Source organism: Mustela nivalis (assembly GCF_964662115.1).
Source record: "Mustela nivalis genome assembly, chromosome: 16".
NCBI lineage: Eukaryota > Metazoa > Chordata > Mammalia > Carnivora > Mustelidae > Mustela > Mustela nivalis.
The window spans coordinates 942,045-956,097 of NC_139035.1; the positions used below are offsets into that span (position 1 = coordinate 942,045).

The window sequence follows — 14,053 nt, forward strand, 5'->3', positions numbered from 1 at the left end:
TCCTCCGTGGCGTGAGGACGCTGCTGCGCTGACTCTCAGGCCTCTCCTGGGCTCAGCTTCTTTGGTTCTGCCGCTGTTTGCCTTTAACTGCCAGTGTGGGGCCTTGTCTGTAAAATCCTTTCAGACTGAAGTAATCTTAGATGTACAGAGGCTTGTCCCCTGACCGTATCTCAGAACTCTGGTTCCTTGATCTGCGCCGAGGAGTTTCGATCGCTGCAAACGTAAGTGCCAGACTGCATCTGGGTTTCATGTTTCCCACGAATGTCTCCTTCTGTGTGTGTGTGTGTGTGTGTGTGTGTGTGTGCACCAGATCCACACCAGAATGTGGCATTCGGCCCCTGTGGTTTTTGAGAGAAAGAGCTCATGACTGTACTTTTGAACGTTTACCGGGACAGTAAGGTTTGGGGATCATGGAGATCCCATAAAGAATTCATCGGAGGTGAGTGAGTCCGACGTCCTCTGTGCACGTTTCAGAGAACCTCAGGGAGTCTCAGGGCAACCAACACAACTAGCCAGAATGTGAGGCCAACAGCAAAGCCGGGCCCTATAAGCAACAGGACACTGAGAGCCGAAACTACGAACAAACGGTTTCCCCGCAGGCGCACCCGCAGGCTTCTCTGCTGGGCAAGGTGCGGACACTGGCTGGGTCGAACCGCTCTCAACACTGGCTAGTCCGATGCAGGGGTGCGGCCGCATTTACTGGTCCTACTGTGCGCCGCATGCCCCAGGCCCTGGGGAATATTCTGGGCCGTGTCAAACAAGACAGAGTCCCTACCTCCGTAAAGCTTGTTTGAAGGAGACGGACAGCCCACAAACACCGGTCAGGTGATGACGGGGCCTCCGCAGCAACCGCAAGCAGGTCGGGGAGTAGAAGGTGGCAAACATGGGTTTGGACAAGGTGGTCTGAGACCCTCAGAGGAGGCGGCACTGTGGGCCCTGAGGGCTCAGAACGTGGATCGGGGGATGCTCTGCGCGCCCAGCGCCCTGGTCTCGCGGAGAGTCAGATGACGGGAACCGAGCTCCGGTCCTGCGCGCTCCGCTCCTGGGCTCCGGGGGCCAGCCGGCGCTCCAGAGTCCGGCACCCGAAGAGGTGGTTTTCTCCCGAGAAACTGCAGCCAACGGCAGGGGTCTGAGTCGCTCAGCCACGCTCGACACCCTTTTCATTCAGTGATTTATTTTTAAAGATTTTATTTATTTACCTGAGAGAGAGAGTGAGCGGGGTAGGGCGACCTCTGAAGCAGGTTCCGGGCTGAGCGCAGAGCCTGGCCCGGGGCTCGATCCCACAATGACGGGATCATGACCTGAGCTAAAGCCAAGAGTCCGACTCTTAAGAGACAGAGCCACCGGCCACCCTGTGCAGCACGTTTTAAATCTGGGCTTCCATTCGCAAGCGTCTCTGCGGGTCCGGTGTCCTGTTGTCAGATCGGCCCCTGGGCTCCCCTCCCTCCTGAAGCCGACCGCCAGGGGACCCCGGGTGGGGCCGAGCCAGAGTCCCGGAGCCGCCGCAGCTCTGCCCCAGAGCAGATGGCGAGCCCAGGGCGAGCGGGACGGCTCGGCGGCCGAGGAGCACATCCTTTCCTTCCAGACTTTTCACTGAGACCAGAGTCAAAACTCAAACCAATAATCATCTCAAAAGCGCTTTTGTGCTAATTGGTATCAGACCTGGGGCAGCAGAGTTTTTCATGTTTGGGCATTTTTTACTCTGTGATTAGCAGAGTAGGAGGCAGCGGAGGGTGGAAAGGGGGAAGGAAAACCGTTGAGTCAGCCCGGCCCGACGTGGGGGCAGGGGAGACTGTCTCGTCTGTCAGCCTGTCCCTCGACTCCCGCCCGCCGAACAGAGCCGTCCGTCCACTCCCTTCCGCGCTCACTTGTCTTCCAGCAGCCTGGGAGCTCCGCGCACCGGACGCAGCTGGCACATTTCAGACGAAGCACCAGCTGCCTTCTCTCCCAGCAGGGAGACGCAAGGGTCAGGGCGCCAGAGAAATCCAAGTGCACTTTCGGGGCCAGACGCGCGTGGGCTACGGCTGTGGATTCTTCTGAGGTCATGCAGCGTGACATTGATTTTCCACATGAGGTTTGAGCCCAGAGAGTTGAACCCCTGGAGCAAGGTCACGTGGTCTTGGAGCCTGGACCCGAACGCAGGCCTTCTGACTCAGAGCCCAGAAATCATCTCTGAGCGCTGTTTTCCCACACGGCTCTAGAAAGGGGCATTAGAGGGGGCCCCGCGCAGACAGCAGCCCCCGCTGGGAGGACCAGGCCGAGCCGTGGGCCCGGCTGTGGGCGTCGCCGAGGCCGGGGGGACTCCTAACAGGAGTCTGGGTCATAAAATCCACTGAACAGAGACAGTCGGGCAGACAACGAAAGCCCAGGAAAGGGCCACACCTGCTGCCGCGTGTTTGACCGCGCCCCGCCCGCCCCCGAGCTGGCTGGGCCCCTCCTCCGTCAGGGTCACTGCGCCCCGCCGGCCCCCGAGCTGGCTGGGCCCCTCCTCCATCACGGTCACCACGCCGCCTCCACTCCTGCAGCCTCAGCTTCCTCTGCGACCTCGCAGCTCCCGGCCCCCGGGGGACACCCTTCCCTGGGTCCAGCGCCGGCCCCTGGCCCACAGCAGGGGGGCAGCAGGCGGTCACGATTCTCGTCACCGCGGCCGAGCTCATGCACTTCGGGGTTAAGACGCTCTGGATCCGAATCCCGGCTCTGCCACTTGCTGGCTGAGGGGACCCCGGGGTCTGCAGACCGCAGTCTGGCTGCACATAACGACTCAGGATTTGTTCTGAGCGCTGAGGGGATAACAGTGCTAGCCCAGGGTAAGCCCTCCCCGAACGGCGGCCGTTGGACGACTCAGAAGTCCCCTCTCTTGCCTGCCCCTCCACAGGCGTGTCGGCGCCTGTCCCTCTCGGTGTCTCGTCATGGTGCGGTCTGCTGGCTGCGTGATCCCCCAGGTTCGACCACCCCCAACCCGTTCTCCGCCACGTGCTTCTGGAACCCTCAGAGATCCCTGCTCTGCAGCCTGGACCTGCCTCCCCCAGACCCCTCCCTCACCTCCGCCCCCGGGTCCCTGCCCTCCCCCCGAAGCTGCCTGCAGGCAGTAGTGCTGGGACGGGTCCTGACCAAGCTCTGGGGTCGGGACGGTCACACCCACAGCGAAGCCCCAGCCTGGACCACTTCACGCCACTGACTGTGGCAGAGTCCGTTCGGGTGAGGACAGCACTTCTCCCTGAAAGTCTTTAGGAAACTATTCTCTGGCAGTGAAACCCACTTTAAATTCACAGAGAGGAGGATCTCAGCTCTTACAACCCAGAGAGCGAGTTTTTCCTGGGGCAACAGAGACTTAATTTCCCTTCTCTTGGCCTCAGCCTCTTTGTCCGTGCTTCTCCGACTGTCCGGGTCCCGTTGGTCACTGTCCCCACAGTCTCTCAGACCAATACCGTCGTAAAACAGTAAATAAGTTACTGCCAAATTAAAACCCCATTTGGACATCACAACGATGTTAAATTGTTGTCTTTAAAGTGTCTTTGGAGCACCCGGGTGGCTCAGTGGGTTAAGGCTCTGCCTTCGGCTCAGGTCATGATCCCAGGGTCCTGGGATCGAGTCCCGCATCGGGCTCTCTGCTCAGCGGGGAGCCTGCTTCCTCCTCTCTCTCTCTGCCTGCCTCTCTGCCTACTTGTGGTCTCTCTCTGTCAAATAAATACAGTCTTTTAGAAAAAGAAATTTGTAAAGTGTCCATTTCTGTACTTATCTTTTTGCAGGCTAGGAAACCTTTCGCAGACCCATGGCCGTCCCCGACCAGACAGAGAGGAGGGCTTGATTCTGGAAGGAACAGAACCTCAGAGGAGCCCGTCTGCTGCGGCAGGAGCAGAACCTCAGAGGAGCCCGTCTGCTGCGGCACCGCCCGTCCTGGGTCTCTGTCTGTCCTGAAGGCTACTGGGCAGCAGGCCGGCCCCCCAGAGAACGAGCTCCCGGCCCCCGGCCCTAGAGGCTGGGGCAGGGACGGCTACCACGGCCGCGCCCCCCGCCGCGCCCCCCTCCGCGCGCAGGCTGCCCTTACCACTCCATTCCGGCTCTGTTGATCTCTTCCCACCAGCACTCCGTGGGCTCCCCGAGGCTCTGCGGCGTGGGCATGCAGGCGTAGTTCCACTGTCGGTCCGAGCCCTCTTTCTTGTTGAAGATGCTCCTCACGGCCACCACCACCTGCCCGTGGGGACACTGGTAGCTGAAGCCCTGCCGGTTCAGGTTCACCCAGCCGTCGTCGCTGTAGTCGTGGTACTGCTGGTACGGGTACCCGTAGTCTCCGTACTGGCCCCAGGCCGCGGGGACCAGGGGCAGAAGCACGCAGAGCACAGCGAGGTCCATGCTGCCGGGCGCTGGCAAGCACTGAACCCCTGGGCCGCCGGCTGACCGTTTTATGCGGCGGCCGCCGACATGTGGCCGGCAGATGTGGGTGAACGGGCTCCAGCTGCTCTGTCATCGCTGAGGCAGGACTCTTCGGCGTGGAGATCCCGGCTGCAAGCCCATCCGGCTCGTTTTAAGGTGGAATTCTAGGAAAACGGAAGAACGTGCACATGAAAGAAACGCCCTGGAAAGAGACCGGCTCTGCAGACAGAGGATACTGGCAGAGGCTCTGCAGACAGAGGACACTGGCAGAGGCTCTGCAGACAGAGGACACCGGCAGAGGCTCTGCAGACAGAGGATACTGGCAGAGGCTTCACCCCCGCGGAGGGCTCCCCTCCCCCGGCAAGCCCCTCCTGTGTTCTCCCAACTCGCCTTCCGGGACCCCCAGACACCGGAGGGATTCTAGAACAGCATCGTCGTGGCGTGAAGGGAAGGAGTCATGATTTCTGCAGGGCGAGGGGCCTGGTTTCTCTTAGGCTCTCGGCCCGCTGTCTCTCGACCGTCAGCGTGTAGACGGCGTGCCGGCTTGCATGGCTGCTCTCACACACGGAGGTGCTGTGGGCCGCGGGAGGGGACGTTCGGGACGCTCTCTGCCCTTGAGGCGCCTCCTAAGCTGCTGGATTGGGACTGGCCACATTTACAAGCTGCGCTCTGCTCCCAAGTGTGTAGTGAGTTTAATCCGAGTCCTCTGAATTCGTCCCTCAGAGTTTTTGTTTTCCTCCATGTTTGTGGTTTCTTTCAAGTATAATGTACAGAAAATAAAATTCATCTTTAAAAAGAAAGATTTTATTTGTTTATTTAACAGAAAGAGGGACAGAGAGAGCGCACAAGCAGAGGGAGCGGCAGGCAGACTCCCCACTGGGCAGCGAGCCTGATGTGGGGCTCGAACCCAGGACCCTGGGATCAAGACCTGAGCCGAAGGCAGAGGCTTGACCGATGGAGCCACCCAGGTGCCCCTGAAACTCCTCTTTTAAAATATTTAGGATTCAGTCATTTAACCAGTACCATAACTGAGACATAGAACAGGTCCACCCCCCCCCAATCCCACTTATACCCCTTGATAGTCAAGTCTTCCCCAGCGCTCTGTTCCTGGGACTCCCTGATCTACTTTGCCACTACAGTTTGCTCTTTCCAGAACCCCCAGTAAATGCAGTCGTACCCAGTGGTCTTTTGTGTCTGACCCTTTCCCTGAGAACAGTGCTTTCAAGGGACGCCTGCGGGCTCGGTCGGTTAGGCCTCTGCCTTCGGGTCAGGTCACGACCGCAGGGTCCTGGGATCGAGTCCTGCATCGGGCTCTCTGCCCAGCAGGGAGCCTGCCTCTCCCTCTGCCTGCGTGTCCCCTTGCTTGCGCCTGTGCCCGCTCCCTCTCTCTATCCCTCCTGGAAAATTGCCATTTTTCTTTACTGTAACCTTTTTAATAGGGTAACAGGTTTCTAGTGGTATTTCAGTGAGGTTTTGATCTGCATTTCTCTAATGATTGAGGATTTTGAACATTTTTTCATGTGTTTATCAGCCACCGTATGTCTTCTCGGTGACTTAGCTGTTCAGATCTTTTGAGCCCCCTGGGTGTCTCCCGGTGCACAGTGTATCTCATTTTTCATCAGGGTTGTTCTTAAAGCAGTTTCTTTAAATGATTCCATCGGCCCTCTGTGAAGCTTGTTAAAATGCAGATTCCTGGGCTCCACCCCAGAACGCACTCGACACAGGGGACGCCCAAGTACCACAGCTAAAACAGTTTACCAGGTGATTCTTGTTCAAATCAAGTCAAAGAACCACTTTCCTAAAGGAACATGGAGCTGGGGGAAAAGAAATCTCACTACAAATCCCAAATCCCACGTCCGACCCACAGCACATTCACCAGATGGCATTCAGGCGAGATTAATCACGATGACCTCGGAGGAGAAAGAACACCCCACACAGGAGGAGAGCAGGGGTGTGTGTGTGTGTTGGGCGTGCAGCTCGCTCTGAGGTTGTGGTCACCAAAGGGCGAGGAAGAGGCTCTGGGCTGAACAGGGAAAGGGGCCTCAGTTTTGTTTCCAGCATCATGTTTCCTCACCGCGTCATCCCTAAGTAACTGCTCACCTCTGGCCGCTGGGGTCCTCCAAGCTTAGGGTGACTCCTTTGATTTTCAATATGCTGGAGCAATCGTTTTCACGCTTGTCAAAACTCAGCACTCAAGAACTACCTGGGGAGCTTGTAAAATACACCAGGGTCTCAGCCTCGTCCCAGACCACTCGGACCAGAAGCTTCTGAGCAGGGCCCAGCTCCTGTATGAGTCTCACACGCAGCCAGCTCTGAGAACCACTACCAGAGAGGATCGAGCGACTGACTGATCGCTTTTCCTCCATCCCTTTCCCCTGGAGGTTTTGAATTATAGCGTCCTGCTGCTCAGAGGTCTCTCCTGCATTCTGGATATGACGTCTGAGTAACCCTAACCCTTAAAGAACTCCCAGAGGCAGCGCAAGCCCGCGAAGCACTTTTCGTGACGGTACATTCACGTCCCAGCCAGTCCAGGGCCTGCCGGTTCCCTCTTCTGGGCAGACTCTCGTCTCGCCGCTCAGAGACACCCCGGCTGGACTCCCTCCGACGTGCGGGTAAACATCTTGATAGTTTAGGCCAGTCTGGTGTCGATCCTGTTACGTGGAGCTGAAAGTGTCCCAACTTATGCGATGGCTCGGGGGATTCCAGAAGCTGCCGAGGGCTTTGAGCTGCCGGAGGCCTCACAGAGAATGGTCTTCCCGAGTGGACATTAGGAGCCTGTTAAACCCATGTGCACGTTAACGTGCACTTTCAACTAGGGAATCTTATTATCTCTCTCACAACCTTATAACGTCTATCAGTGAGGCGTCGCTGGGTTCATTTCCACAGATGCGGGATCTGGGGCCGGGGGCTGATCTCTGGAGCGGGGAGGGTCCGACCTGCCGGTCGCTCGGACCCATCCTGGGATTCCTTTCCTTATTCCTGTCCGAACCGCAGTCACGGACTCAACGTCGGCACTTAGCGCTGCACAAAGGGTTCATGAGGCCCTGAGTGCTGCTGAAGCCCGTCTGAGTCCAAACCATTCGTCCTGTTCTAGAGCCCACACAGGAATGACTGGACTATCGCATTTCCTAGTAGTAATGAACCCGAGCTATTCTGGAGAAACTCAGCTGATGAGCTTTCCAGAGCCTGGATGGTGAGGATGAGGATGAGTCACCATCTCCTCCTCCTCTTCTTCCTCTTCCTCCGGCTCCTTCTAACAGCTTTGCTGACATACGGCTCACATACCACACGATTCGTCAGTTAAGCCACGTGAGTCCATGGCTCCTGCTGTAACCACATTGTACCGTCATCGCCACAGCCAGTTTTCGAGCACTCCTGTCGCCCAACGAGAGCTGCTGTACTCATTAGCAGTGACTCCCCACTTCTCCCCACCCTGGGGAACCACTAATCTACATTCTGTCTCTGCAGACTTGTCTAACCTGGACACTTCATGTGGACAGAATCCTGTGGTCTTTTGTGACTGTTCTTCCATGTAGTGTAACGGCTTTCAAGCTCCGTCCCTGTTGCAACATGTGTCAGGACTTCATTTCTTCTCGTTGCCGGACGACGTCCCACGGTGTAGGCATCCTGCAAGCTGTTCACCCACTCATAGCTTGGGGGACATTTGGGTTGTTTCCACCTTTTGGCTACTGCCAACAATGTTGTTATGAACATCCACGTGCAAGTCTTTGAGGGACCATAGGTTTTCATTTTCTTGGATATACACCCAGGAGTGGAATTGCTGGGGTGTAGAATAACTCCGTGTTTAACTTTCTGAGGAACTGCCAGTCTGCTTTGCAATACAGTTGAACCACCAGCAGTGTGCAAGGCGTTCCAATTTCTCTACGTCTTCACCAAGACTTTTAGTAGGTCTGGCTTCTCTGGAAAGCTGTGGAAAGCCACAGCCGCTCTGGTGACACTTTTTGGGGTCTGGATCCACTCCAATCTGGTAGCTTTCTCAGAGATGTAATTCCTTCTTGAGAAAGGCTGAGTATACTCTTTTGGCCTGATGTCAGTGGGGAGCCCCCAGAATGATCCTGGAATCAACTTAGCCCTCTGAGTGAGTTATTTTTACACTTGCTGGATTGGAACAGATCTTGTTGCACGTTGGCAAGAAAAACAGTGTGTACTCGTGGTGTCACTCTCGAGCAGACCGAAGCCACTGCAGTATTCTGGTAAGACCCGTTGGCTCCATGGACAAGCCATGGGGAAGGCAGAAGGCATAGCTCACTGCGGTGCTTGGATGAAGGTGGTTGCCCCAGATGAGCGAGCAGATGCTTAGCCTGGCTGGAAATTACGGGAAGATTCCATTTTTGCACACTTTCTTTTTTCCCCTTTTAACTACTGCCTATCACCGGGATATAGCTGCAGCTCTCTGTACAAGGTCTTTGCACACATACTGTGAGGAGCTCCAGGCCACGTGTCTGCCCCAGAGAGAACACTTTCTTCCCCATCCGTGTTCTCTCCCCAGAAAGAACACGTTCCAGCTTCAGAGTTTAGCTGAGGAAGGTCTTAAATGGCCTCTGTATTCCCAGGCTTTCCTCTTGTCCCTCCAGCTCGCCACTGTTTGCATGACCCACTGTTTTCCTAAGATCTGGGGGGCCCCCACCATTCTGCCACTTGGAGGGGAGCCCTGTGAGCCCCCAGTGAGGTTAAAGATGCTTGTATTGGGGGCAGCGGGAGAAAGAGTGAGAACCAAGGTTAATGAGAGGGGAGGGGGGCAGTCAGGAGCCGGTAGAGCACAGAGCACCTCCGGTGTGCCGGAACCTCTGCTGTGACTTTACGCGCGACCGGCCAGTTCGTCGTCCCACAGGTCAGGATCATCATTTCGTGGCTGAAGAAAATGAAGCTGAGAGGGAATGGTAACTCACCCCAATTTTTACAGATGGCACAAGGCACAAAGGGGGCTTGACCATCAGTCTGGTTCCGATTCTATTATCCCAGGTCCCAACGGTCATGGCAGGACTTCAGAGCTGGGACACGTGATCCTGAAATGAGCGGAGGTGCTTGGCATCCACATATTTGGGTCAAAACCCTGGTTCTACAAAGTAAACTAAAGGACTGAACCAGTTTTCTGACTTTGGCACTAGTGATGCTTTGGGCCAGATAACTCTCTGCTGTCCTGAACGCCGCAGGATGCTGGGCAGCATCTCTGGTCTCGTCACTCACTACATGCCAGCAGCACCTCCCTTCCCCACGACGTGACAATCAAGAATGCCTGCAGACATTGCCAAACATTTCCTGGGGACAGAATCCTTTCTGGTTGAGAACCATGGAGTTAGACTAAACCTGTCTGATCATCTGTAAGACGGGGGATGGTCACAGGACCTGCCTCTCTCCCTGCCATGAGATTGCTGTGACCAGGTAATGCAAGACCGGATCATGGTCTTGCAAAGCCTTTGTGGATTGCAGAGCTTGACCCAAATGTAGGCTGTCATGATCCCTCAGAGAAACACCAGCCAGTGGAGCAGAGGGGCTCGTCATGCCAAGCAGTGGAATGAGGGCCCGACTCGGCCTGCAGCCCAGCACTCCTGAGCACGGGAGGGCCAGGGGGGACTCGTTTGGGAATGGTGAAGCTCGGAATGCACGTTTTACCACCCAAGGGCTTCAGTACTCCACACGGGTGAGTGCAGATGGCAGAGGTCACCGAGAGAGTGAGTTTGCAGATGTCAGGAGGACAGGGCTGGGTGCTAGAGGCAGGGGGTGAGGGAGGAGAATTCGGGAGGTCTGGGAGCAACAGGCAGGAGGAGGAGGAGGCTTCATGGGGGAGAAGGGGGTCTGGGTTGATGTCACCCCAAGTCGAAGTTCTAGTTCCAAAGTGGCTTTACGAATGCTCAGACCTGGTACAAAGCATGCCACCGAGCAGGGAGAAGGCCCCCGGGTCATGTTTATTCTCTTCTACCTGCAGGCTCCAGCGAGAATCCGTTCACCTTTGCACTGATGGAGGTGGTGAAGGGGGCTTCACCAGTCCTCTTACCGCCTTTGAAACGGAGGCTTGGGGAGGTTGGGTCCTGTCCGAGGTTACAGACATACCGAGTGACCCCGTGTGGATATAAGCCCGTGCCTCCGGGTTCCACGTGGGGGTAAGCTCCCTGCCTCACTCTGACCACCCAGTGAGCCCTGCCAGGTTTCTCAGGGCTCTGTGGGACCGGTCAGAGGCCCATGAACTTGACGTGCATGGAAGCAAGGCGGCCCATTCTAGAGTGTTCTGGAAGATCCACGTACACACGTTTGCCACGCCCTGTCGTCTGACCACTCTGACGGCTGTGGCGCTGGGTTTGGGCAGCAGAAGCAGCCTCCCTGGACGGCCCTTCTCAGAGGAGACAGCATCCCCACCGTCTGTGCCGGGGGCTGCCCCAGCACGGTGCCGGCCGCTTCCTCCTCCTCCCGCTGGGATCCCAGCCCTGGACGCACTGCGGCAACCTCACCCTTGGACTCCTGGTTGGTGTTGGTCAGTCCCTTCGCCTCTAGCTTTGGGTGCTGCCGTGGTCACCGAGGAAGCCACTGCCTTCCCCAGGCCTGGAGCGCGCGTCCCCACAAATCAGCGATTCCGGGTGAGTCCGCGGACTGCGGCGTCGCGGCGGGCGAGGGACGCGCCGAAGTCCGCCGCGCTGAAGCCGGGGCGCTGGCGACGGGCCGGCGTCCGTGTTCGCGGCGAGCTCTCCGGGTGACCTCTACGCACCCCGGTGTCTGGAGCCGCAGCTGCGGTGCACCTGCGTTCCCTGCATGCGGCGGCGCCGGGCAAGTCTCGGCCACGAACCCAGCCACCGAGCGGGTCGGGCTGTGGCCTCTGTGCGCTCGGGCGCTGCGCGGGGCTCTGCGCTGGGACCCCTGGTGTGGAGCCGCGACTCCCGCCCCCCCGCACACACTGACGGAGCCGAAGGGAGAACCGCGGCTCTGCCCGCTCCCGGCCCGGCCAGTCTGCGGCGGAGCCGACCCCGGCCGCTCGCCCTCCCGCGGCTCCGGGGCCGCCGGACCGAGCCGGCTGCATCCACCGTGGGCCGCGCCGGAGGGGAAGCAGCCGCAGGGCCGCAGCGTTCCTGCCGCGGCCGAAGCCCTGCGTGTGCGCGTGCGTGTGTACCTGTGTGTGTGCGCGTGCGGGGGTGCCCATGTACGTGTGTGTGCGCGTGCGGGGGTGCGTGTGTGCGCATGTGTACGTGTGTACTTGTGTGTGCACACGCGCGTGTCCGTGTGTGTGCATGCGGGGGTGCGTGCGCGCGGGTGCGCTCGCACACACAGCCCCACGCGCACGCCGCGTACTTAGGATCCGTGGTGGAGGCTGAGGCCGTAAATCCGAGCAAAGGCTGGCACGGAGCCGGGCGCTCCCAGGAGACGCCACTGTACGGGGCGTGTCGCGCTCTAGGTGTCCCCTCGTCCGCGCGGTGCGGAGATGACGCAGGCCGCACGGACCGGCCTTTCCACTCCCGCTCCCGGGGCTGGGCCAGGGCGGCACCGAGGACGCCGGAGGCTGCGAGCAGCCGCGCGTCACCAACTCCTCGGGCTCCGCGCTGCCGGCCCCGGGGGCAGCGGCCGCCTTCGTCTCCTTGACGCCTGGGCTTCCGCCGGCCGCTCCCGCGTCGGGGCTTCGGGTCACCTCGGCCCTCCCGCCGCCGCTTCAGGCTGGAACGGCCCGTCCGCCCCTTCCAGCCGCCGCTGGCCCCGGGGAGCTGCGTCTCGACCCCGCTCCGGCCGCGCCTCCGGCTTCCCGCCAGGGCGCGGCTGATGGAAGTGAGACCCGGCTGGACCCGGCGCGAGACCCCGAACCCGGGAACGGCCCCGGCACGGCGGAGAAGGACGTGCTCCGTCCGCGAGCGTCGCGCGGTCCCTGCCCCGGGCCAGGCGGCCTGGCGTCCCCCGCGGTCCTTCGCCCCCGACTCTGACGCGGCTCCGACCCAGGGCCCAGCCTTGCGACCTGCTCCCTTGGCGCGGTCCGAGCTGGACCTCGTCTTGACGACACGCTTTCCCTCCCCTCGGAGTGTCCGTCCGCGCGGAGTCGGGCTTCCCGCCGGGCAGTCTGCGCCCCGGAGCCCGGAGCCCGGAGCCCGGAGCCCGTCCCGAGCACAGGACGGCGACGTCTGCGGACCCGCGCGCACTTGGCGCCGCGCGTTGACGGCGCAGAAGGTTCACACTCGCTCGACGGCGCGTCGCCTTCGCGCTCAGGACGCCCCGCCACGGCGCCCCAGGGGGAGCTTGCCTGAGGCCGCCCCGGGGCAAGCCTGGGCGGACCGGAGCTCGCCCTCCGGGAACGACCGCGCGCTCGGGGGTAACCGGAGCGCACAGGGCACAGGACGTGCAGCTTCCGGGGCTGCCCCAGAGCGCGGGGGCCGGAGTCCGCAGGGAGCTTCCCGGCTCCCTGCCCGGGGGCTGCGCCCTCGTCCTGCTTCTGCTCAGCTTCCCCGGTCGGCCCGGCTCAAGTCGGCTTCCCGGAGGACCTCTGGAGCGCTTGGACTCCAGCGACCCATCTCGCTCCCACGACGCGGCGTGCAGCGCCCACCACCGTCCCATCTCCGTCTTCATTCGCGTCATTTGGGTGACGGCCGGCCTCTCCCGTGGGGCTGCCGCCGCTCCAGCAGGGTGATTCTGTGCCCGGTTTACCCCTGTGGGTTCTGCTGGCACACTGCCCGCTCCGACACGTGTCCACCCGCTGTTTCTGGACAGAAATCGGGGGACTGGATCGCATGGTCCCGAGGGCCCTTTCAGCCTTTGGCCCTATGAATACCTTTAGGAGCAACGGTGACTTCTTTTTGTCTGATGTCTCCTGAGACATCAAATTCAGATCAAGGCACAGCTCAGACACTGTGGTTTTTCTGAATCTTGCCGTCGGAGGATATTCAGGCGGCGGCTGTCTGCCCACGGGGATGGCTGGCCGGCGGCAGGGCTGCCGCAGGGGGCAGGGTGTGAGCCGACATCTTCTTGCAGGGATGGGGTGAATTAAGACAACATCAGGGAGTCATACTCCTCATCCCTCAGAAATGCTTCCGAGAGTGAATGAAGCAAACTGGAAACCACGTGGCCACCCGCTGGTGACCTGACAGAAAACGATCGTCGATGAAAAGTACACTCTGCGAAAATTCCAGGAGACGGACTTGGGACAAAATGTAATTCATGGCATGAAGAGACAATGAAGTTGCACACTGTGCCATGAAGTGGCCGACAGCACAACTGAAGGGGAAGCCTCCGGTCGCACACCACTGCAAAGGGCTTTGGGTCTTCTTCTCTGTTCGTATGTAATCACACTGGGAGTGACGTCCATCAAACCTCTTCTACCTGCCTTAGCTGCCCATCATGTGTCTATCCCCTGACTATCAGTCTATGTGTGTGTGTGTGTACAGAAGTGTCCGTAACCCACTTAGATGCCTTCAGCATCACGGGGTCCATTTTTGGGGCCGTGTGGCTGTATCACGCAGCTCATTTCAAGTGGGAATGCCAAAGAATATGTGCATTGATTCAAAATTCTCAGCCGCTCTCAAGTGGTGTATCCTGTAAGCTCAGAAAACCAAACTATCCGTACATTCTGAGGTATTTGGACTTTAAGCTTTGACTCCATGCTTTCTAGACCCCCAAATGGACTTGGTCTCTCTTAGGCAAGGCGTGTTTACTCTGTTTATTTCACTGAAACCGATAGCAGTGGTGGTTTCCT

General features: G+C 59.1%; 1 protein-coding gene across 2 annotated transcripts in view; it reads right to left on the reverse strand.

The window, feature by feature from the left end:
* Nucleotides 1-14,053, reverse strand: part of DPT (dermatopontin) — a 350,410-nt gene that overhangs the window by 26,091 nt on the left and 310,266 nt on the right. For both annotated transcript variants that reach the window (XM_082702819.1, XM_082702818.1), the window contains one exon: nucleotides 4,049-4,538. In XM_082702819.1, the coding sequence (XP_082558945.1) occupies nucleotides 4,049-4,353 (305 nt within the window). In that variant the 5' untranslated portion in view covers nucleotides 4,354-4,538. The remainder of the gene's footprint in view (nucleotides 1-4,048; nucleotides 4,539-14,053) is intronic.